This window comes from Bufo gargarizans, chromosome 6, assembly GCF_014858855.1.
Source record: "Bufo gargarizans isolate SCDJY-AF-19 chromosome 6, ASM1485885v1, whole genome shotgun sequence".
Classification (NCBI taxonomy): Eukaryota; Metazoa; Chordata; class Amphibia; order Anura; family Bufonidae; genus Bufo; species Bufo gargarizans.
In genome coordinates this window covers 245,804,165-245,829,512 of record NC_058085.1, presented here as the reverse complement: position 1 = coordinate 245,829,512, position 25,348 = coordinate 245,804,165, and the positions used below count along the sequence as shown (strand labels likewise).

The window sequence follows — 25,348 nt, the reverse complement described above, 5'->3', positions numbered from 1 at the left end:
ATTCTTGTCTGCAATGAATGGCGGACTAGAATAGGCATTTTCTATGATAGCGACGGCATGTGCAGTCTGCAAATTGCGGAACGCACACGGGCCTGTATCTGTGTTTTGTGGATCTGCAAAACTCTACTGTCATGTGAACGTAGCCTTATTGTGACTATTAGGAGGTTAAAGGGTTGTCCAGGTACACAGCGAAACATGGACATATCCCTTTTTCAACCAAGAAGGCCCTCTGATATGAGCATCAGAGCATTTCATGCTCTCCATTGCCCTGTGCTGTATCGCGCAGGTTATAGGCTGTTGGTTTCTACTTTTACACTGATAGGAGGAGGCTTACACCTAGCCATGTTCCCGGTGACAGCAGCGGTACTGATGGGTGGGCTTTAGCACTGCCCTAGCCGTTTTACAGGCTAGGGCAGCGCTAAAACCCGCCCATCAGTGCGGGTGAAGTCACTGGGCTCACTGCTAAGTGGAAGCCTCCACCTGGCAGAGACCCAGTGTGTCACCGCATCTAATGAAAAAGCCCTTGCCCTGTGCGATTCATGAAATGCTCATATGAGAGGTGCTGCCTGGGTGAAAAAGGTGATATGTCCCCAACCCCTTTAATGTTGATATGCCATTATTGTCTACCATGGAAATAACGTTATTTTGGCCCTAGGAGGTGGTACATTCTGACTTAGAAGCTCTTGGGCGGGAAAAGGCTGAGCACTGCTATTCTAGATCAACAAGGGTAAACTGATCTCTTGTATTATCCACATTTTCCTGTACATTAAAGTGGACATACACAGATTTCAGAGGGACCAGCCGACCGCTGGAACTTTGTACCAAGCATGTTCTTCTCTTTCAGTGATTTTTTTTTTTTTAAAGAGGTTGTCTCACTTCAGCAATTGACATTATACACTGCTTGCATCCAGGAGTTATGGCCTCCAGTCCAGGGCAAATACACGGTGGCCAGGCGGGAGCTGCTGCACATGCGTGCCTACATGCACTCCCATGGTCCCGGCCACCATGATGGATGCCATTTGCTGAAGTGAGACAACCCCCTTAAAGAGGTTAAACGGCTCTGAACCAGGACATACCCTCAATTTCACCCAGACAACCCCTGATGTTAACATGCTCTCCTTTGCCCTGTGCTGAATTGAGCAGGGCAAAGGCATTTTCTTGGTGACGTACCGGGCCCTCCATAAGGACTGCTAGGCGGAGGCTTCCGCCCAGCAGCGAGCCAGGTGACTGTCACCGACACTTATGGGTGGGCTTTAAGGCTGCCCTTGCATGTAAAACGGCTAGAGCAGCGCTAAAGGCCCACCCATCAGAGCTTCCGCCCAGCAGTGTGTTATAAACAAACAAAAAACTTGTCCTGCGTGATCCAGGGCAGGACAAGGGAAAGCTGCTCCGATGCTCACATCAGAGGCTGCCTGGGTGAAAATGTGGGTATGTCCAACCCCTTTAAGGCTGTAAAAACATTTTGAAAAATATACTTAAATATATCATTGTCAATGCAGATTTTTTTTATTTGTGTTTCTACAGTTTAGGATCTTCCTTACGAAAGTCTCCTCATAGTATCTTCCATTAGACATTGCTCTTCACCCTTGCTGAACCTCTGGGGATGAGCAGACATAGAAAAAGGATGGGTGAGGCAATATTAAATCTCACCTTGGAGATTGTTTACCTGCTGACTGGAGAGGTAAGGGTTTCTAGGAATTAGGTTGTACCAGACGTGTGGTTGCATGTGCTCATATCAGACATTTGTTTACTCAACTCATCTCAACTGGGACATCAGGAGCTCCTGTAGCCAGGACAGTTGTAGGACATCAGAAGTCTTTATTTTAAAACATCTATGGGAGCTTGATAAATATAGCAGGATTCCTTTGGAGAATTTACAGAACTTTTTATTTAAATTCCGGACAAATCTTAGGTTAGTCAAGGAGTCGGCTCTAAAAGTGATGAGCCAGTAACAGAACCTGGTTGAGAAGCAGTTGATTAACTGTCGGGAAGCCAAGGATGTTTGACATTCACCTTACAATTGTCTCAAGGATTAGTTCAGCTCTGCTTTGTAGTATTATTTCTCCTCTGCCGCTGGACAGGAAATGGGGGACCTCTGGAATAGTTTCAAGGAGAAAGCCCTCTTCACACCTTGGTTCCTCTATCTGTCAGGATACCTGTAGATTTACAGTCTCCTTAGACCAATTCCTATGAAGTTAGAGGGCCACCTATTGGGTATAGATCTCCAAATAGGAGCCCCCTTGGAGTCTGTGATATACTGTTCCCCTCTTTATCCCCCCTGAAAGTTTTTATGGTGTGAACACTGGGGCTGTTCTGGGGAGCTTACCTTCTTAGTGTGCTGGAGCATCCTGACAGATCTACTGTATGCTGTAGTTACTGGTCCTCCGCACACTTCAGTCTGATGAACTGCATCAATCGGATTAAGCAGTTTTCATCTTGCTATTCTCTCAGGATGCTATCATGGGTGTAAGGGAAATCTAGGATTACACTTAGGGCTCATGCACACGACCGTATGTACCGTATTTTGCAGTCTGCAATAAATACGGATTACGTCCGTGTGCATTCCGTTTTTTTGCGGAACAGAACAGCTGGCCCCTAATAAAACAGTCCTATTGTCTGTAATGCGGACAGTAATAGAACATGTAGAGTTGTTGCGATACCAATTTTTTGATTCGGTTTCGATACCATGAAAAAGTATTGCGATACTCGATACCATTCGATACCACGCGAAAAAAATAAACAAAAAAAGCCACGTGCATTCCTCATTTTTAAAAATGGCGAATCGCACAGTTTTTATTTTATTTTTTCTGTTCCGGCATTCACCACCTAGATTTTTTTAATATATTTTAATAGTTTGGACTTTTCTGACGTGGCGATGTAATATGTTTATTATTTATATATTTTATATGTGACATTGGGAAAAGGGGGTGATTTATACTTCATATTTTAGTGTTTTTTGTTTGTTTTTTTTACACTTTTTATTTAATAACTATTTCCCCCTTAGGGGCTAGAACCTGGGATCTTTCATCCCTTTTCCTATTCAGCCTGATAGATCTCTATCAGGGTGAATAGGACTTCACACTGTCCCTGCTGCTCTGTGCCTTGTGCACACAGCATCAGGGATGTTACCATGGCAACCAGGGCTTCTGTAGCGTCCTGGCTGCCATGGTAACCGATCGGAGCCCCAGGCTTACACAGCTGGGGCTCCGATCAGAAGCTGCCACTGCACCACCAATGGCTAAAAACCACAAACATGGCTGAGGATCTGGTGGATATGCTGTGGACCCCCTTTTACTGAAGCGCTGCGGATTTTCCATTTGGATTTGCATACAAAAATATGCAGCTGATTATAGTAGGAGAAAGTGAGTAAGATTTATGCAAAGCCATCTGCATACATTTTTAAATCCACAGCCTGTCCATTTCTGACAGGATTGTTGCAGATTTTTCTCCATTAGAAGGGGTGGCACGTCACTAGGATATACAACCAATGTCCTCTGGAACGGGACCCCCAAAGAGAACTAGAGCGCACTGCGCGGCGTGCTCTCCTGCTCTCTTCTGTGGGAGATCCAAGAACAGCAGAGTGCTCCAAGCATGCCCATCTCCTCCGTTCACCTCTATAGGACTGCCGGAAATATTTTCGGAACTTCCACAGAAGTGAATCGAGGGTGGCTGCACCTGTCCGCTTCGCTTTCGTTCATTTTGTGAGCCCCGTTTTAGAAGTAGGTGGCATATCCTCAGCAATCCTAAAATGTTTCACATTTTGCTGAATTACCCATGCAGCCACAGCAAAAGTCCTAAATAAATAAAAATAGCTATACTGCCCTCCCTTCATCCCATGCCAGTCTCTGTACAACCTGATTTCCTGAGAGGACATTGCAGACAGCCTGGTTATACAAAGACTGGCACAGGACCTGGTACAGTATGTCAGGTAGTGACAGAGGAGGGGTATACTGCTTCATGTTCACCAGGAGCTGGAGCCGAAACCCAAAAGCAAATCTGCTCAATTTCCGCTGCTTTGGGCGCACTCAAGGGTAAGTCTGCTGTGAATCTTACTGCATTTCTGCAGCGAAACCCATGGAAACCGGCAGCAAAACCCACCGCTGATTTTACCATTTGCGCTGCAAAGTGTGAAATTCACAGCAGGGGGAGAGGGGCGGAAATGAGAAGAGAGGGGCGGAGGAGGGGCGGCAATGAGAAGAGAGGGGCGGAGGAGGGGCGGGCGCACTGCGCCACCAATGATAGGATTATTTCCACACAGAGCGGCGCCCAGCGATGTCCCAGCACTCACCATTAGTCCTGGGCGCCGCTCCGTTCGCCTGCAGTGCTCCATTACTGTCTCCTCTCCTGCTCCACATGCTGCTGATTACTATCGGAGCGATGGGAGGAGACATCAGATTCACTAGTGGGCGTTCCTTCTCCCTGGCTGTAGCGCTGTCCAATCGCAGCGCAGGGAGAAGGAACGCCCACTAGTGAAGCTGATGTCTCCTCCCATCGCTCCGATAGTAATCAGCAGCATGTGGAGCAGGAGAGGAGACAGTAATGGAGCACTGCAGGCGAACGGAGCGGCGCCCAGGACTAATGGTGAGTGCTGGGGCATCGCTGGGCGCCGCTCTGTGTGGAAATAATCCTATCATTGGTGGCGCAGTGCGCCCGCCCCTCCTCCGCCCCTCTCTTCTCATTGCCGCCCCTCGCTTCTTATTGGTGGCAGCGGCAGCAGCACAGGGGGAGGGAGGACAGCTTCCTTCTCCCCGTGCTGCTGAGAGAGAACATGAGCGCGCCGATAGCAGCGCGCTCATGTTCAGAGATACTAGACTGCGCAGAAGCGCAGCCCAGTATCGAAAAAACGGAAATCCCGGTATCGTATCGATACCGGGACAAAAGTATCGATTGGGTATCGAAATTTCGATACCCGCAACAACCCTAAGAACATGTTCTATTACTTTGCGGAACGGACATACCGAAATGGAATGCACACAGATTAACTTCCATTTTTTTGCGGACCCTTTGAAATAAATGGTTCTGCGTATTGTCCACAAAAAAAGCTGAAAGAACATGGAAAGAAAATAAGTTTGTGTGCATTGGCCCTTAACGGTAATCATTTTTTCATGAACCCGTGACAGCACCAACCTTATACCCTGCCTTTGTAAATACTGTATATAATTTTAAAAATTCACGCCACAAATAACGATTCAAAGAATGAGGCACGCTCCATTTAAAATACAAGAGGTGTAGAATGCGATACAGGCCAAGAGGCTGGTTTCGCATATTACACCACTTGTATTTTAAATGGTGAAATAAAGAGAAGTTTTTATGGTGAGCGGCGTATTCTTTGGATTTTCTATATATGCTGCCACCACCGAACCAATAACTAGGTCTCCTGTGTGTCCTGGACTCCTAGTGACGGGTCATTAGCTCAGCTGTGCTGTCAGTTACACATTTCTTTCATTTTTGTTTTATAATAAGTTGTAGTACAGAATATTTTACCTGTATATACGACGTGTTGAGTTTTATGACTAAGGTGTGGAGGGGGGACGAGCTGGTCTCTCTCTCCAGGTACTTTCACGGGTTCACGTAAAAATGTAGCGTAATCCGAGCTCTCCTCTTACCATACACAGGAATGCATAGTAGTAAAGAAATCTGGTGAAAATGTCACTCTATTCGACCGTCGCCATGCATCAACAGGATGGAGCAAGACCCAGAGCCGCGTCACAGGGTCTCAAATTCAGTCCGTGGTCCGTGATAGGAAAAGTAAGCAGAAGATCCTAGAACTGACCAACAAGATCATTAAGCTGCTGACTGAAGAGGTGAGCGCTGCTGGGAATGCTGGGGCATTGCACACTAACACAAGGAATGATGTGTCTGGTTAATGACTATCATTTTGTGCCAGGATGTTGCAGATCATTTTTCCCCAGAGAAGGGGAAGTATGCAGAAGGACATACTGATCTATACAAGGATTACATGAGTGAGGCGCACCGGCCTCTCGCTTCACCTGGTAAGAGGATTGATTGTAAAGGAGAGCAATTTTGAGTGTCATAAACATGACTCCATCGTCTGCTCATAACGTGTAAACAATGGTCTCAATCACCGACTGTGTGTTTCCTCTACAGATGGATCCAGTAGTAGAAGTACACCAGACAGAAGTTCCAGTCCACTATATTCCCAGGATTGTGTTGAAGATCAACAGGTAGATGGAGTTGGGGTTTCACTAAATGTTCTGTATGATCTGTAGAGGAGCCTTCTGAGCCTCTCATCCACTTTAGACAACAGGTGCGAACAGGTTGTTTCACTGCCAAGTACACAACTGTAATGTGCAATAGCAGCTGGTAGTAAGGTAGTGTTGAATCATTACATAGTATCTACTAAAATGAATGGGCTGTCTACACAATGCGCAAACATGCAAAGGGAGAGGACGGATGAGAAACGGTTGTAGTAAAAAAAAATACTTCTACACTATAACCACAATGTAAACTTAAAGGGAATCTGTCACCTCCTCTGAACTATACTAAATGTAGTACTGCACGAATAGTACTGCTGCCCCTGAGTCCAGCTTGCTAAGTTATTTGTCCATGCTCATCCCTGTACCCACACTGTGTATTGTCATACAGGTGCTGGAATACATTGAGAGGACTCCTCCTGGAGCTTTCCATTATGTGAGTAGGCTAATGAGTCCTCGCAGTGTATTCTAGCAGGCACACAGTGGGGGAATTGGGGTGTGTATGGACATCTAACCTAGTGATCCAGAGTCAGGGGTAGCAGTACTATTCATGGAATACTGCACTTAATAAGGCTTAGGCCTCTTGCACACGTCTGTAGTGCTCCCGTGGCCGTGTTGCGGGCCGCATACGGAGGTTCCACAATACACTGGGCACCGGCCGTGTGCATTCCGCATCACAAATGTGGACCCATTGGGGACCGCAAATGCCTGGAACCAATATGTTTGTGTGAAAGAGCCTTAGGGGAGGTGTAAACCCCTTCCCAACATATGACGTAATATTAAGTCATAGCGGTCAGTGACTGCTGGGCCTCTGCTGTATCCACCGACATTGTTGTAAAAGCCTATGCTGGCAGATTAACCCCTCTATACCACGGTCATAAAAATATCACACAATCTAATCCCTTAAGTGAATGCCGTAAAAAATTTAATAAAAACTGTGCCAAAATAACCAATTTTTTGGTCACCTTGCCCCATGTAGTGTAATGTTGTGGATCAAAAAAAAATCATATGTACCGAAAAATGGTACCAATGAAATGTCACCCCCTACGCAAGACGATGGGCAGAAAAAAAAAAGAAAAAATTGCTTTTAGAATATGCAGACACAAAAACATGATTTTTTATTTTTTTTTAAATGCTTTATTATGTAAAACTAAAACAAAGAAAATGGACATATTTAGGTTGCGTCCATAACAACTTGCCATATAAATTCCATGATCTAACCTGTCAGGTGAACATTGTAAAAAAACAAAAATAAAAACTGTGCCAGAACACACATTTTTTTTGTTACCTTGCCTCACAAATAGCGTAACATAGAGTAATAAAAAATCATATTTACCCCAAAATAGTACCAACAAAACTCCTGTAGTTTCCAAACTACTAGCAACACTTTTTGGTGCATAAAAAAAAGTCTAGTTGGTGCTTAAAAACCGCAAAATCTGCCCTCTAAAAACCATTCGGTGCTCCTTGCCTTCTGTGCCTGCTGTGTGCCCATACAGCAGTTTACGACCACATACGGGGTGTTTCTGTAATAAGAGTAAGGCTGGTTTCACACGGGCATTGCGGGAAAAGGTGTGGGTGCGTTGCGGGATCATGCGTGATAGTAAAATAGCACTGGGGGGGTTAAAAAAAAATAATAATAATTTAACTCTCCTTAATCCACTTGATCGCGCAGCCGGCATCTCCTTCTGTCTTCATCTTAGCTGTGTGCAGTAACAGGACCTGTGGTGACGTCACTCTGGTCATCATATGGTCCATCACGTGGATTTTTTTTTTTTACCATGGTGATGGATCATGTGATGACCGGAGTGACGTCACCACAGGTCCTGTTACTGCACACAGCTAAGATGAAGACAGAAGGAGATGCCGGCTGCGCGATCAAGTGGATTAAAGTGAGTTAAATTATTATTATTTTATTTATTTTTTTACCCCTCCAGCCCCTGTAATAAGAATGCTATTATTTTCCCTTATAACCATGTTATAAGGGAAAATAATAATGATCGGGTCTCCATCCCGATTGTCTCCTAGCAACCGTGCGTGAAAATCGTACCGCATCCGCACTTGGTTGCGGATGCTTGCGATTTTCACGCAACCCCCTTCATTTCTCTGGGCCTGCGTTACGTGAAAAACGCACAATATAGAGCATGCTGCAATTTTTCACGCAACGCACAAGTGATGCGTGAAAATCGCTGCTCATGTGAACAGCCCCATAGAAATAAATGGGTCGGGATTCAGTGGGGATGCAATGCGTTCAACTCGCATACCGCCTGTGTGAAAGGGGCCTAATAGATTTTGTTTTGTTTGGCTGTTAACCTTGCTGTGTTACAGAAAAAAATTGATTAAAATGGAAATACTGTCAAAGTGAAAATTAGAAATTTCATCTCTATTTTCCTTTAAATCTCGCTAAATGGTTAACAAAATTTGTAAAATTAAATTTGAATAACTTGAGAGGTGTAGTCTCTAAAAAAAATTTATATGTAAGCCCCACAAAGTAACTTCATAACTGAACTGGTCCTTTAAAGGGCTTCTGTCACTCCACTAAACTCATTATTATTTTTTTGGTCTCCTTAACCACCTCCGGACCGCCTAACGCAGGATCGCGGTCCAGAGGCGGCTGTCCCAGGCACAGTGAAGGTAAGCGAGTGGATCTACAGCCTGCCAGCAGCGATTGTTCGCTGGCAGGCTGTAGATGCGATTTTTTTTTTTTTTTTATAACCCCTAACAGGTATATTAGACGCTGTTTTTGATAACAGCGTCTAATATACCTGGTCCTCTGGTGGTCCCTTTTGCTTGGATCGACCACCAGAGGACACAGGCAGCTCAGTAATAAGTAGCACCAAGCACCACACTACACTACACACCCCCTCCCTGTCACTTACTAACCCCATATAGATTCCCTGATCACCCTCCTGTTAGGCTCCATTCAGATGTCCGTATGTGTTTTACGGATCCATGGATCGGATCCGCAAAACGCATACGGACGTCTGAATGGAGCCTTACAGGGGGGTGATCAATGACAGGGTGGTGATCACCCCATATAGACTCCCTGATCACCCCCCTGTCATTGATCACCCCCCTGTAAGGCTCCATTTAGACATTTTTTTGGCACAAGTTAGCGGAAATTGTTTTTTTTTTGTTTTTTCTTACAAAGTCTCATATTCCACTAACTTGTGTCAAAAAATAAAATCTCACATGAACTCACCATACCCCTCACGGAATCCAAATGCGTAAATTTTTTTAGACATTTATATTCCAGACTTCTTTTCACGCTTTAGGGCCCCTAAAATGCCAGGGCAGTATAAATACCCCACATGTGACCCCATTTCGGAAAGAAGACACCCCAAGGTATTCGCTGAGGGGCATATTGAGTCCATGAAAGATTTAACTTTTTGTCCCAATTTAGCGGAAAGGGAGACTTTGTCAGAAAAAACAAATAAAAATCAATTTCCGCTAACTTGTGCCTAAAAAAAAAAAATAATTCTATGAACTGGCCATGCCCCTCATTAAATACCTTGGGGTGTCTTCTTTCCAAAATGGGGTCACATGCTGGGGTATTTATACTACCCTGGCAGTAAAAGCGTGAGAAGTCTGGAATCCACATGTCTAAAAATGCCCTCCTAAAAGGAATTTGGGCCCCTTTGCGCATGTAGACTGCAAAAAAGTGTCACACATGTGGTATCTACATACTCAGGAGAAGTTGGGGAATGTGTTTTGTGGTGTCTTTTTACATATACCCATGCTGGGTGAGATAAATATCTTGGTCAAATGCCAACTTTGTATAAAAAAAATGGGAAAAGTTGTCTTTTGCCGAGATATTTCTCTCACCCAGCATGGGTATATGTAAAATGACACCCCAAACCACATTGCCCAACTTCTCCTGAGTACGGCGATACCAGATGTGTGACAATTTTTTGCAGCCAAGGTGGGCAAAGGGGCCCACATTCCAAAGAGCACCTTTAGGATTTCACAGGGCATTTTTTACACATTTTGATTTCAAACTACTTCTCACGCATTAGGGCCCCTCAAAAGCCAGGGCAGTATAACTACCCCACAAGTGACCCCATTTTGGAAAGAAGACACCCCAAGTTATTCCGTGAGGGGCATGGCGAGTTCTTAGAATTTTTTTTTTTTTTTGTCACAAGTTAGCGGAAAATGATGATTTTTTTATTTATTTTTTTACAAAAAATACAAAAGTCTTCTTTCCAAAATGGGGTCACTTGTGGAGTAGTTATACTGCCCTGGCTTTTGAGGGGCCCAAATGCGTGAGAAGTAGTTTGAAATCGAAATGTGTTAAAAATGCCCAGTGAAATCCTAAAGGTGCTCTTTGGAATGTGGGCCCCTTTGCCCACCTAGGCTGCAGAAAAGTGTCACACATGTGGTATCGCCGTACTCAGGAGAAGTTGGGCAATGTGGTTTGGGGTGTCATTTTACATATACCCATGCTGGGTGAGAGAAATATCTTGGCAAAAGACAACTTTTCCCTTTTTTTTTTTTTTAATACAAAGTTGGCATTTGACCGAGGATATTTATCTCACCCAGCATGGGTATATGTAAAATGACACCCCAAACCACATTGCCCAACTTCTCCTGAGTACGGCGATACCACATGTGTGACACTTTTTTGCAGCCTAGGTGGGCAAAGGGGCCCACATTCCAAAGAGCACCTTTAGGATTTCACTGGGCATTTTTAACACATTTCGATTTCAAACTACTTCTCACGCATTAGGGCCCCTAAAATGCCAGGGCAGTATAACTACCCCACATGTGACCCCATTTTGGAAAGAAGACACCCCAAGGTATTTCGTGATGGGCATAGGGAGTTCATGGAAGTTTTTATTTTTTGTCACAAGTTAGTGGAATATGAGGCTTTGTAAGTAAAAAAAAAAAAAATCATCATTTTCCGCTAACTTGTGACAAAAAATAAGTTCTATGAACTCACTATGCCCATCAGCGAATCCCTTAGGGTGTTTACTTTCCGAAATGGGGTCATTTGTGGGTTTTTTCTACTGTCTGGGCATTGTAGAACCTCAGGAAACATGACAGGTGCTCAGAAAGTCAGCTGCTTCAAAAAGCAGAAATTCACATTTTTGTACCATAGGTTTTTACCCAAACCATTTTTTTTATCAAAGACATGTAGAACAATAAATTTAGAGAAAAATTTTATATATAGATGTTCGTTTTTTTTTAAAAAAAATTACAACTGAAAGTGAAAAATTTCATATATTTTTTTTTTGCAAAAATTTCGTTAAATTTCGATTAATAACTAAAAATGTCAGCAGCAATGAAATACCACCAAATGAAAGCTCTATTAGTGAGAAGAAAAGGAGGTAAAATTCATTTGGGTGGTAAGCTGCATGACCGAGCAATAAACGGTGAAAGTAGTGTAGTGCAGAATTGTAAAAAGTGGTCTGGTCATTAAGGGTGTTTAAGCTAGGGGGGGTGAGGTGGTTAAAATACTTATGCTGCGATTTCTCAATATATATGGCTATTACTCTGTTTTAGTTCTATAAAAAAACAGACTTTTATATTATGCAAATTACCTCTCTAGCAGCAGGTAGGGCGGCTACCTGCTGCTAGCAGCCGCATCCTCCATTCATAATGACGCCCCCTCCTCATGTTGATTGACAGGGCCAGCGGACACACTCGTCCTCTGACTGGCCCTGTCTGCGTTTAAAATCTCGCGCCGGTCTTCAGTTGGCGCAGGCGCACTGAGTGGAGGCCGCTCCATCCTCAGTGCGCCTGCGCCGATGACGTCACATGTACACCCGGCGCAGGCGCACTGAGGATGGAGCGGCTGAGCGAGCGTCCTCCTCTGAGTGTGCCTGCGCCAACTGAAGACCGGCATGAGATTTAAAACGCAGACAGGGCCAGTCAGAGGATGAGCGCGTCCGCTGGCCCTGTCGATCAACAGGAGGGGGCGTCATTATGAATAGAGGATGCGGCTGCTAGCAGCAGGTAGCCGCCCTACCTGCTGCTAGAGAGGTAATTTGCATAATATAAAAGTCCATTTTTTTAATAGAACTACTGAACCAAACAGAGTAATAGCCATATATATTGAGAAATCGCAGCATCAGGATTTTAAGGAGACCAAAAAAAATAAAGTTTAGTGTAGTGACAGAAGCCCTTTAAAAAGTGGGTTTTTGGAAATTTTCTTAAACATTTTAAGAATTGCTTCTAACGTTCTAAGCCTTCTAATGTCCTAAAAATAAAATGACATTTACAAAATTATCTAAATGTAAAGTAGAGATGGGGGATGTTGAGTAATAACGATTAAAATTGTTGCAAATGTTGCAAATGTCTCAAGTTTGGTAAATTTGGGATTTTTTTTTGTTATAAAGGTGAAAAGGAGATTTTTGTATAACTTACCAGTTAAATCTCTTTCTCGCTCTTCCTTGGGGGGACACAGACCTTGGGTATAGCTCAGCTCCCTAGGAGGCGTGACACTAAGTAAAACTGTTAAGCCCCTCCTCCATCAGCTATACCCTCAGCCTGGAGATAGAGGCTACCAGTTGCGTGTCCAAGTAGTGAAAGGATAACAACCAATAACGGAAACAACCAGCCAGCAACCCAACGGGGCGCCAGACCATAACCCTGTAACCAAACACAGAAGGTGGGTGCTGTGTCCCCCAAGGAAGAGCGAGAAAGAGATTTAACTGGTAAGTTATACAAAAATCTCCTTTTCTCGCCCATTTTCCTTGGGGGACACAGACCTTGGGACATTCAAGAGCAGTCCAAGAAGGGAGGGACCACAAACCCAAGGAGGAACACCACCAGAGCATCAGGAAACCGCTGCCTGCAAAACCAGGCGGCCCAAAGCAGCATCCGCTGATGCATGCGTATGCACCCTATAGAACTTTGTGAAAGTGTGCAGAGAGGACCAAGTGGCTGCTTTGCACAACTGTTCAGCCGAGGCCCGATGCCTCTGCGCCCAGGAAGCTCCGACTGCTCTGGTGGAATGAGCAGTGACGCCGAAAGGCGGAGGTCTGCCCTTGGCTCGATAAGCCTCAGACACCGCCAGTTTAATGAAACGGGCAATAGCCACCTTGGAGACCGCCAACCCTTTGCGCGAACCCTCCGGAACCACAAACAGGGAGTCCGTGCGCCGAAAGGACCCGGTGACCTCCAAGTAAATCCTCAACGCCCTGACCACATCCAGACGGTGCAGTTCCCGTTCTCTGGGGTGGGAAGGAGAGGGACAGAGCGACGGAAGGACGATGTCCTCATTGATGTGAAAGGCGGAGACCACCTTTGGCAGGAAGTCGGGACAGGCCGAAGCACAACCTTATCCTGGTGGAAGATCAGGAAAGGTTCGGAGCAAGAAAGAGCCGCTAACTCCGACACCCGTCGGAGAGACGTGATGGCCACAAGAAAGATGACCTTGCAGGACAGAAGGCGAAGGGAGACCTCCCGTAAAGGCTCGAAGGGGGCTGATTGGAGCGCCGAGAGCACCACATTCAGGTCCCAGGAAGGAACTGGAGGGCGGTACGGCGGAACAGAGTGAGCCACCCCTTGTAAGAAGGTCTTAATTGGCCCTAGAGGGGCCAGGGGACGCTGGAGAAGAATAGACAGCGCCGAAGTCTGACCCTTCAGAGAACTGAGGCACAGCCCCAGGTCCAGACCCGACTGGAGGAAGGACAGGATTGTGGGAAGAGAAAACCGGAGAGGTGGGATGCTCCGGGACTCACAGAACCCCAGATAGGACCTCCAAACCCGATAGTAGATCCTAGAGGATACGGGCTTACGAGCACGGATCATGGTGCGGACTACGTCCGCGGAGAAAAACCCCGTCGCGTTAAGACGGCGGTCTCAATAGCCACGCCGTCAAACGTAGCGAGCCTAAATGCTCGTGGAAGATCGGTCCCTGAGAGAGAAGGTCTTCCCTGGAGGGCAGTGGCCACGGTGCGTCTGCCAACAGCAACATTAGGTCGGCGTACCAAGACCGGCGGGGCCAATCCGGGGCGATTAGAATCGCGGGGACGCCCTCTGCCGCGATCCTCCGAAGAACCCGTGGCAGGAGGGGAAAAGGAGGAAAGACGTACAGAAGGGAGAATTCGCGCCACGGAAGGACGAGCGCGTCGGCGCCGTATGCCTTCGGGTCCCGTGCCCTGGCCAGGTATAGGGGGACCTTGTGGTTGAATTTGGAGGCCATGAGGTCCACGTCGGGGCGACCCCAGCGAAGACAAAGGGCTTCGAACACCTCTGGGTGCAGGGACCATTCTCCCGGGTCGATGGTGGACCGGCTGAGGAAATCCGCCGCCCAGTTGTCCACCCCCGGGATGTAAATCGCAGATAAGGCCGGCACGTGCGTCTCCGCCCAGAGGAGAATGAGGGTCACCTCTTGCATCGCTGCAGCGCTGCGAGTGCCTCCCTGATGGTTTATGTATGCCACAGCCGTGGCATTGTCCGATTGGATCCGAACAGGGTGGCCCCTCAGCAGATGGGTCCAGTGTCTGAGGGACAGAAGAATCGCCCTCAGTTCCAGAATATTGATTGGAAGTCTGGACTCCGATAGAGACCAAACGCCCTGGACGGACCGGGGAGGGAAAACCCCCCCCCCACCCCCGTAAGCTGGCATCGGTGGTAATCACCAGCCAGTTCAGTGGAAGGAAGGACTTCCCCCTTAGAGGGATATGCAACCACCAGCCGAGGGAAGCCCGAGCCAGGGGAGGCAGAAGAAAGGTCCTGTCCAGACTCCTCGGTGATTTGTCCCAGGCCGACAGAATTGCCCTCTGAAAGGTGCGGGATCGGAATTGTGCGAACGGCACCGCTTCGAAACAGGCAACCATCTTTCCCAACAACCGCATGCTGGATCTGAGGGAAGGGCGGTGATGACGGAGGAGACTGCGAACCGACCCGCGAAGGGCCAGACGCTTGTCCGACGGAAGGCGGACCTCCGCCAACTCTGTATCCAGGAGCATCCCCAGGAAGATCAGCCGTCTGGAGGGGGTAAGGGAAGATTTGGGGTGGTTGATAATCCAACCGAACCTCGTCAGGGTCTCCAGAGTGAGTTCCACACTGCCGGATGTCTGAGAGAAGGAGGGTGCCTTGACCAGGATGTCGTCCAAGTATGGGAGAAGAAAAACACTTCTTGAACGTAGAAGGGCCAAGACAGGGGCCAGGACCTTGGTGAACACTCGAGGAGCCGTCGCCAGACCAAAGGGAAGGGCGACGAATTGGAAGTGATCATCCCCCACCGCGAAGCGCAGGAAGCGGTGATGACATGGAGCAACCGGAACGTGGAGGTATGCATCCTGAATGTCGATTGAGGCCATGAAATCCCCTCTTTCCAGGGAGGCCACTGCGGACCTGAGAGACTCCATCCGGAATCTCTGCAGTCGGAGAAAACGGTTCAGGCGTTTTAGGTCCAAGATCGGACGCACTGAGCCTTCCTTCTTGGGAACCACAAAGAGGTTCGAGTAGAACCCCCTGAACCTTTCCGTCGGAGGCACGGGGGCGACGACACCCTTGTCCATTAGAGAGTGAATGGCCGCGAAGAAGGCGGCCACTCGTACGGGATCTCGCGGAGGACGGGATCGGAAGAAACGGTCTGGCGGAATGGACGCAAATTCGATTTTGTATCCGCAAGATACAATCTCGAGCGCCCATGCGTCTGAGATGTGGGCCCGTCATACGTTCCTGAATAGGAGAAGGCGGCCCCCCACCCGGGTGGGTGGGGGAGCACCTTCAGGCAGAGGGCTGCTGGCCTGTGGGAGCCCGTGCAGGCTGGGACTTGCGCCAGGTAGGTTGCGTCCGAAAAAACGGCTTCTTGCGTCTATCCTGGGCTGGGCCAGAGGAAGAAGAACTGGCCGCGGGTCTAGACCCGGTGGGCTTGCGAAAGGACCGAAAACGGGACGAACCAGCGCGACCACGGGGGGCGCCCATTGGCCTGGACTGGGGGAGGTGAGTACTCTTCCCACCCGTGGCCTCTGATATAAGTTCGTCCAGACGGGTTCCGAACAGGCGGGAACCCGTGAATGGTAGGCCGGCCAAAGAGCGTTTGGAAGCGGCGTCCGCCGCCCAAACCTTCAGCCAGAGTTCCCTCCTGACAGAAACTGCCAGGGCAGAGGAACGGGCAATGAGGGCACCCGCATCAAGGGAGGCCTCACAGACGAATTTTCCGGCCTGAACAATTAGTTGGGCTAAGGAACGGAGGTCCTGAACAGGGACGTCCGACCCTAACTCCCGTTCCAGTTGCAAACCCCATTCAGAGACCGCTTTGCCAACCCAGGCGGAGGCAAAGACCGGTCTAAGGGCCGAACCAGAGGCAGTAAATATGGCCTTGGAGAGGGATTCCGTACGACGGTCCTCAACAGACTGGAGGGAAGATCCGTCCTGTACAGGAATAGTAGTGCTTTTGGACAGGCGAGCCACGGGAGGATCAACCTTAGGCGGGGATGTCCACGTGGTCACAGAATCCGCTGGAAAGGGATAACAAATGTCCAGCTTTTTGGGTGTAATAAAGCGGACGTTAGGCCGGGTCCAAGCCTTGGATACCACAGAAGAAAAATCTGCGTGTATGGGAAAAACCTTGGAGGCCTGTTTGGGGCGGAGAAAGGACACGCCGGCCTGTTCAGAGCTGGGGGGGTCATCGTGTAGCTGAAAGGTATCACGGATGCTAGTGACAAGATGCCCCACCGCGGACGCCAATTTGGACGGAAGCTCTGAGTCCATGTCCACGTCCGAATCCGCCAGTTCTCCCTCAGAAAGCGTATCCCTTTGAGAGGATAGACTTGACTGAGCTCGCACGCATGGCGGAGAGAGCGAAGCATCTGGAGAAGATGTGTGCTCAACCCTTGAACGTTTCTGAGTATGTAGGTAATCCCACATACTCTGGGGTAGTCCCAGCGGGTGCGACAGGGATTGTGGCAGCCTGCGGGAGAGGCGGTCTATCCACGAGACGGCCCACTACGTGTGTAAGGCTTTCCACCGCCTGAGACAGAGACCTAGCCCAGTCAGGGGGTTCAGAGGCACCGGGGGGCGCAGCGGGAAGCGGGCCCTGCACCGGGGCCTGACATGCAAGGCAATGCGGCTCAGATTGCCCACGCGGAAAAAGTTCCTTACAGGCGGTACAGGCATGGTACCAGGGTTTGGGGGCACCCGTGGGATCTGACATGCTGAAGTGTGGTTGTACTCTAATATAGAGACCACAAAGGGTTATAGCAGCTATGACCAGGAGGGTTAGGAGAGGGTTAACTGTCCTACCAGTGCCTCAGAAGAACGTCAGGAGATGGCCCAGATCAGCAGCAGCAGAGAAGCAGTGAGCAGCAGAGAGCGCCCACAGAAGCCGAGCGATGTACACAGGAGGTTAGAGTCCCCCACCGTGTCCCAGCTTCCTGTCAGGAGTGAGGAAGCGCGGGAAACCTCAGCAGAAAGCGCGGGGAACAAGCTCCGCCCCCTCCAGCGCTTGAAATGTCTCCTGTGAAGGAGAACGTAGCTCCGCCCCCAAAATGACGCGCGCGCGTAAGCCACGCCCCCTGTTCTCGTAAGCCCCGCCCCTGCCGGGAACGCTAAGCCCCGCCCCCCGTTCTCGGAGCGGGCGGCGGCGGGAAGGGGGAGAGAGAGAAGAGAAAAATTGAGTCAGCCCCGAATGAGGGGGGGGGGGGAGAAAGATAGCAGCGTGGGGGGGAACGGCGTGGGGGTGCTGAGGATGCTGCTGTGCTGCATTGTCCTGCAGATGAGCGCTCAGAATGAGCGACCACTGGTGCCCCCCTTACCCAGAGGGGTAGATGCTGCAGATAGGGACGGGGTATGGGCTGGAATAGCCATCTCACCGTCCGACGTCTTCACCCTCAGTCCTTTCCAGCAGGGTCGCCCCTTCAGCCACTGGCACCGCAGTGGCAGGAAGCTGGAAGAGGGGCTTGGCGTGCGGGCGACCCCCTAGCTGGCGGGATGTAGGGGAGCCATTGCTGCCCAGATCCTCCTATTGCTTCTGTGGGGGAGGCAGCAGTGCAGATAAGTTGGCACTGGCGCAGCTCAACCCCGGGAGAGCAGAGAGGTCTAATGCGTCTCTGGTATCTCTAGGAAAAAATAAAATAACAAAATTAGAAGGAAAAGTAAAAATAACAAGGAGAAAACAGCCCTGCAGTAGCAGGGAGTGTCTTGCCTCCTTGGACACTAAGCTAAAACTGGTAGCCTCTATCTCCAGGCTGAGGGTATAGCTGATGGAGGAGGGGCTTAACAGTTTTACTTAGTGTCACGCCTCCTAGGGAGCTGAGCTATACCCAAGGTCTGTGTCCCCCAAGGAAAATGGGCGAGAAATACTGTTTATCGACTCAAATATACTACTGTCATGAAGTACAGTGTGTCACAAGAAAACATCCTCAGAATTCCTTGGATAAGTAAAAGCGTTCCAAAGTTATTACAACATAAAGTGACACATGTCAGATTTGCCATGTCAATAATGGCTCGGGCAGGAAGGGGAAAACTGACCTGGGGTAGAAGGGGTTAAAGACTATAAGCACCCACTGGCAATTTTTATTTGTGACTGCATATTACTCCTTTTGGGCTAAAAATAATTTTCTCAATTGTTTTTTTTTATTTTAAAAAAAATGTCAAGAGTTTTTGTGCTCCAGGGTTAAATTTCAGTCCAGCTGTAGAGAATCTCAGTTTCAGTTTCACACCGAGCCGTCATGTTTGTCTTGTGAAGGTTGTGTATAGCCCTTATTTCTGATCTCCTGGCAGCTCAGTCGTATAAGCCATATTTTTAGCAGTTTAATAATAATTTAGCTTAAGGTCCCATTCACACGTCCGCAATTTCATTCCGCATTTTGCGGAACAGAATTGCGGACCCATTCATTTCTATGGGGCCACACGATGTGCGGCCCGGCTCCGGAAATGCAGACACGCATTTCCGTTCCCCCCCCCCCCCAAAAATAGAACATGTCCTATTCTTGTCCACAATTGCGGACAAGAATAGGCTTATTCTATTAGTGCCGGCAATGTGCAGTCTGTAAAATGCGGAACGCACATTGCTGGTGTCCGTGTTTTGCGTATCCGTGGATCTGCAAAACACACACGAAAGTGTGAATGGACCCTTAATGAATGTTTGAGCTGTCAGGAGTTCAGAAATAAGGGCTATACATAGGCATCAGAAGAGCAACATGACTGCTCAGTCTGGCTCATAAGTATAGACCTTTTTGGGTTAAAGCTTTCTGTTTCGGTTGCATGTCTGATTAGAACTTTATCTAATCCGATGTTGAATCAGGCTGAAGATCTTATTGATATTAAAGTAGAAGTTATGGATGATGATGATGAAGACATGTATCCCGTGGGTGATGTGCAATGTAAGGAGGAAGAAATACCTGTAGAAATCAGTGCACGTAAGTAATGGGCATCTGTGTTGGTCCTATGTTCATATGTGCCCGCATTACAGAGAAAAATGATTTAATATATGCCAATGAGCCTTTAGAAGCAAAAGGGGAGTGGCTGTTACACCTAGTGGCTCTGCTCTCTCTGCAACTGCTGCACCCTCTGCTCTTTCACAGGGCCTGGCTGGATGTTTTCGCTGCCTGGCCTTGTCAATTAAAGAGCAGGTGATGTGGCAGAGAGAGCTGAGCCTCTAAGTGTAACAGCAACGCCCAGTTGCTCCTAGAGGCTCATTTGCATGTAATAAAACATTCTAAATTACACACCCAAGAGCTGAACTTGGAAAATTTGGGGTGTTCACACAAAAGTTTCTTTAAAACTGTCACAAATAGATGTTGTAATATACTATATTGATTGATTTTTATTTTTTCCTATCAAAACAGGCCCCTGAAGTTCGGGCCTATCTCGAGCGCTGTTCACTGCAGCACATGCAGAATCCGTACACCACAGCCAGTACACTTTAAGCAGGGTAACTGGGACAATCCTTGTCCTTATAACAAAACAAACATTTTCTGCTCATGTGCACTCAGCTTGACCATTTATTACATGGTCGCCCTATAGGCTTCAAGAAATGAGGAGTATGCAGCATATGGTCGATCAGGAACACGAGAGAGTATCAGAATTAGAGAGGTAAATTTGGGTGTTGTGAATAAAAACACTAAATGACCAGTCCAGTCTACAGAAAGCTGACCTGGAGATTTGTATATAGATTATCACAGTCTACTTCTTACAAGTATTCTCCTATTACAAGGCCACTAACCTTTTGCAGCAATTTAGGTGACCTTTCATGGGATTATGTATTACAAACGGGTATGCTTACAAAATGGTGCAAAGGCTTTTTTTCTTTTAAAAAATACTCATCTATTGCCACTGTGCCCCCCCCCACTCTTTTTGGCACCTGATATGCTAATTCAGAGTATTGGTACAGGAAGGAGCAGACATATTGTTTCCTCGATGGCGTCTGCTTCTCCCTGGCTGTGATGCTATCCAATCGCAGGGTGAAGGTGATCTGTTCTGGTGAGATTACCAAATCTACTATACTCGCGTACATAGCCTGTTCTCCTAAATCTCACAAGAACAGCTCATCTTCTCTCTGGCTGTGTCAATATAATGGCTGTTTTTCTTCCCTCTCTGAAACTAACATTCGCTGAGACAGCTTTCTGCTCACTAAAGAATTAGATTACACGTTGCCCATAGAAGTCTATGGAGAGGGGAGGTGGGAGGAAGAGTGAGCTGTCGGTCTCCACCTCAGAGTGTGTCAGTTTAGGAGTAAGGAGAGTGAAAGAGCAGAACCTCCCGCTCAATTAGCATCGAGGAACGAGACCCTTGTTCTCCCAATCGGTGGTGGCCCCAACAGTCAGACCCCCACATATCAAGATGGTCTCTCCTATCCTGTCAGTAGGGGATAAGTTTTAGAAATTGCATAACCACTTTAAAGGAGTTTTTGGAAACTTTTATACTGATGACGTATCCTCTGGATAGGTCATCAGTATCTGATTGGTGGGAGTCTGACACCCAGGACCCCCACTGATCAGCTGTTTGAGAAGGCATCTGTGCGTGCAGTAGCGTCACAGCCTTCTCTTCTCGCCAAGCACAGAGCTGTACATTGTATAGTGGCTGTTCTTGGTATCACAGCTCAGCCCCTTTCACTTCAATGGGGCTGAGCTGTGCCAAGGCCTGGTGACTGATGAACGTGACATCACATGGTCTAGGGAAAGCTGCGAGAAGGGCTCGTTTCTACTGCGAGTGCTGGTGCATTCTCAAATAGTTGAGAAACTGATGACCTATCCAGAGTATAAAAGTCTCAGAAAACTCCTTTAAATCCTGTAAGTCATGTAGCTCTGTCAAGAGGGCTGCATCATACTTCCGGCAGCCATGATTTGTTCTTACAAGCAGAATGTTTTTGGGCACAATAGTTTGTACAATGCCGTTATACATGTGTAAACAAATCTTCATATTAGAATAATTTTAAAAAATGATGTATGGTTGTATGGAAAAAGCAGGAATATTAAAATTCTTTTATTTCCAGCAGATGAATTCACTAAGAATTCGGAAGGAAACCTTTCACCAGATTCTAAAACAGAAGTCAAAACTACCTCACAGAACAATTCAAAAGACTGCTTGACCAACCCAAATGTATCCTCTGCCACTCACAGCAGCAATCTGTTACCTGATCCCTGCACTTATGAAGGAACTTCATCTGATCGATCTCACAAAGCTAAAAAAAATGCAGATCCAAAAGGGGACAAATTGTTTCCATGTTCCCAATGCGGGAAATATTTTAAAAGTAAGTCAAGTCTAATTAAACATCGGCTAATTCATTTAGATAAGAGACCATATTCATGTTCGCAGTGTGGGAAAGGTTTTACCCAGAAATCAGGTCTCATTAAACATCAGAGAATTCATACAGACGAAAGGCCATTTTCATGTTCAGAGTGTGGGAAATGTTTTACACAGAAATCGATTCTTGTTGAACATCAGAGAGGTCACTCGGGAGAGAAGCCATTTTCATGTTCAGAGTGTGGGAAATGTTTCACTTGGAAATCTGTTCTTTTTGAACATCAAAAAACACATACTGGAGAGAGACCATATACATGTGCACAGTGTGGCAAGTGTTTCACTCAGAAATCCAATCTCGCTGACCATCAGAAAACTCACACAGGGGAGAAGCCATTTTCATGTTTCGATTGTGGGAAATGTTTCACCCGTAAATCCGGCCTCGTTCAACATCAACGACTTCACACAGGAGAAAATCCATGTATGGAATGCGGCAAATGTTTCACTCAGAAATCAGATCTTCTTAAACATCAAAGGACTCACACAGGAGAGAGACCATTTTCATGTCTGATTTGTGGGAAGTGTTTTACCCAGAAATCATCTCTTGTTGGGCATCAAAAATGTCACACCGGCGAGAAGCCATTTTCATGCTCAGAATGTGGGAAATGTTTTACTCGAAAATCAGTTCTGGCTGATCACCAGAAAACTCACACAGGGGAGAGGCCGTTCCCGTGTTTAAATTGTGGGAAATGTTTTGCTCAGAAATCCGATCTTGTTGTTCATCACAGAGTTCACACGGGAGAGAAACCATATACATGTAATGACTGCGGGAAATGTTTTACCCAGAAATCTTCTCTTGCTGAACATCTGAAAATTCACACAGGGGAGAAGCCATTTTCATGTTCACAATGTGGGAGATGTTTTACCCAGAAATCTTCTCTTGTTAAACATCAGGTGACTCACGCGGGACCAGAATCATTTTCATACTCAGAAAGTGAAATGTATTATCCAGACATTGGCTATGGTTTACCAGCAGATGATTCCGTTAAGGAAGAAGGTTTATGTAATGTTCAGACCATGGATAATGATTTGCCAGAGGATCAAAATGATCAAGACAATTGATTCTTTGTTTGTATTTTAAGAATCGTCCAAATGTTCAGTTTTTACCAGCACAGAGTCGCTGAGATCAAATGAGTGGGGGTGGGATGGAGCTTCAAGGTTTTATAAGCCATTTAACTACTGATATCCCATTCTCCTTCACTATATTAATAAGGCCAACAAGATGGTACAACTTGCCTTAGCCTTCCTCGTGCACCTACAAATGACTGTTTTGGGTGTGGAGTGTTGAGTATAGCATCACCATTTCTAAGATTTCAGTTGAACAGTTTCTCTATAACATAGATAAAACTGTTATATTTCTCATTAATCCAAACAGGATTAGATTAGTTACAATTGTGGTGTCCATGCAGTTCACCCATCTAGCGTCATGCTTTTTTTTTTTTTTTTTGTATGTATGATATTCAAATATATAAACTGTAAACTAATAGAAAACGATATATTTTTGTGTGTGTGTATATATATATATATATATATATATATATATATATACATACATACATACATACACAGATGTAGCTAATGTAACATGTTAAATACACAGGTTAATTTAACATTTTCTGCAGCTGTGTATTTAACATGTTAAAGCGGTTTCTGGCCTTGGCGCTCACAACCCCTAGGGGGCTCGCTCTCCCCCTGAACATAAAGAAACCCTCACAGATTTTTCTGTGGTCCTGCCAACTGCTTTCTGTTCCTGCAGGACCAGGAGGTGGTTGGGTCCTGTGACTTCTGCAGCCAGTCACAGGCCTCAGCGGTTACAGCAGAGTGAATGTGACATCACAGCCGTTCAAGCCATCTAGTCGCAGTGGTCACAGTACAAAGCCAATTACTGGTCCAGCAGGGACTGGAAATGGCCAGTAACAGAGCAGTGGCAAGACCATGGAGTGAGTTTGGTTTTATGTTCTATAGGAACAGGGGAGGACCCCTGTGATTGTCAGCTGCAAGGTTGGACAACCCCTTACGGCTGTTTCATACGAGCGGATTCCGTGTGTGTCATCCGCTGTGTTAAAGAGTGCCAGGCCCCGCACAAGACAGCAGAGACACGCAGCATTAACATGATTGATATGCTCTGTGCCTCTCTGTGACCTTTTTACTACAAATTCACGGTGACAACTTTATCTTACTGTGATGTTGTAGTAAAGAGATCACAGAGAGGCACGGAGCATTATCAATCATGTTAATGCTCCATGCCTCTGCTGTCCTGTGCAGGGTTTGGCACTCTTTCCTACAGCGGATGACACGCACGACATCTGCTCGTGTGAAACGGGGAAGAGAGATTACTTTAGTGCTTTTTTTATTTTTATTTTTTTCCACTAAGACAATTGCCCAGATTTTCTAATGTGTCTTTACCAAAAATATATATAAAAAAAAGTTGTCCAATTTGGCGCTTCTATGGTTTCTACACTTTTTCCAACATGCATGGCAAGAGGACGGGGCCTAAGATATGCCATTTTGCGCCAAAATTTCGCCACAGTTCTGGGGTAACAGTCTGTCTGAAAGTAAGCCAACTAATGGTATAGAGTCAGAAAATTTATCCCCGCACCAGATTTATCATTCAGCCTGAGCCCCTGCGATAAATCTGCTGCAGGTCTAGACCGCCGGTCTAAGATTACACCATCTATAGGATTAGGACATTGAGCCAATGTTCTGTTGCATTTCCTACTATGATAGCAATTGGTCAGTTTATGGTTTACTGTATATGTATAATATGAATTTTGTGTTTGAAGATATCAATAAATTTCCTCATCATAGTGGAGAAACTGTAGTAAAATTGAAGAAAAGTTAAAGGGGTTGTCTCACTTCAGCAAATTAGTATTTATTATGTAGAGGAAGTTAATATAAGCCACTTACTAATGTATTTTGATTGTCCATATTGCTTCCTTTGCTGGCCGGATTTATTTTTCCATCACAGTTTCCATGGTTATGACCACCCTGAAATCCAACTGCGGTGGCCGTGCTTGCACACTATAGAAAAAAGCTCTGACCTATATGCACTACTGGCCATTAGAGAGGCTGGCACTTTTTCCTAGCGTGCAAGCACTGCAACCGATGTTGGATTGCCGGGTGGTCGTAACCATGGAAACGTGCAATATCCAATGTGATGGAAAAATGAATTCAGTCAGCAAAGGAAGCAATATGGATTAAAAAAAACGTTATAAGTGTCTTTTATTAACTTTCTCTACATGATAAATGCCACTTGATGAAGTGAGACAACCCCTTTAAGAAAGCACAGGATTGCAGCAGGGAGGTGGTAAACTGCAGGCCTATTACTGTCCTCTCTCCCCATGTACATCTCTGACTACAGGGAGGGTGCAGGATACATGAACTTTTCCTTATGTTTTGATATGTGTTCTCTGGTTGTCACAGAGTACATGGGC

General features: G+C 46.6%; 1 protein-coding gene across 3 annotated transcripts in view; it reads left to right on the top strand.

The window, feature by feature from the left end:
• LOC122940575 (gastrula zinc finger protein XlCGF26.1-like) overlaps window positions 1-24,016 on the top strand; it is a 29,969-nt gene extending 5,953 nt beyond the window's left edge. For 2 of the 3 annotated variants that reach the window (XM_044297195.1, XM_044297194.1), the window contains 6 exons: window positions 1,525-1,681; window positions 5,616-5,804; window positions 5,888-5,993; window positions 6,109-6,185; window positions 19,417-19,531; window positions 21,607-24,016. In XM_044297195.1, coding sequence (XP_044153130.1) covers window positions 1,604-1,681; window positions 5,616-5,804; window positions 5,888-5,993; window positions 6,109-6,185; window positions 19,417-19,531; window positions 21,607-22,976 — 1,935 coding nt within the window. In that variant the 5' untranslated portion in view covers window positions 1,525-1,603 and the 3' untranslated portion in view covers window positions 22,977-24,016. The remainder of the gene's footprint in view (window positions 1-1,524; window positions 1,682-5,615; window positions 5,805-5,887; window positions 5,994-6,108; window positions 6,186-19,416; window positions 19,532-21,606) is intronic. The other variant, XM_044297196.1, reaches the window with a different exon arrangement.
• The last annotated feature ends 1,332 nt before the right edge of the window (window positions 24,017-25,348 follow it).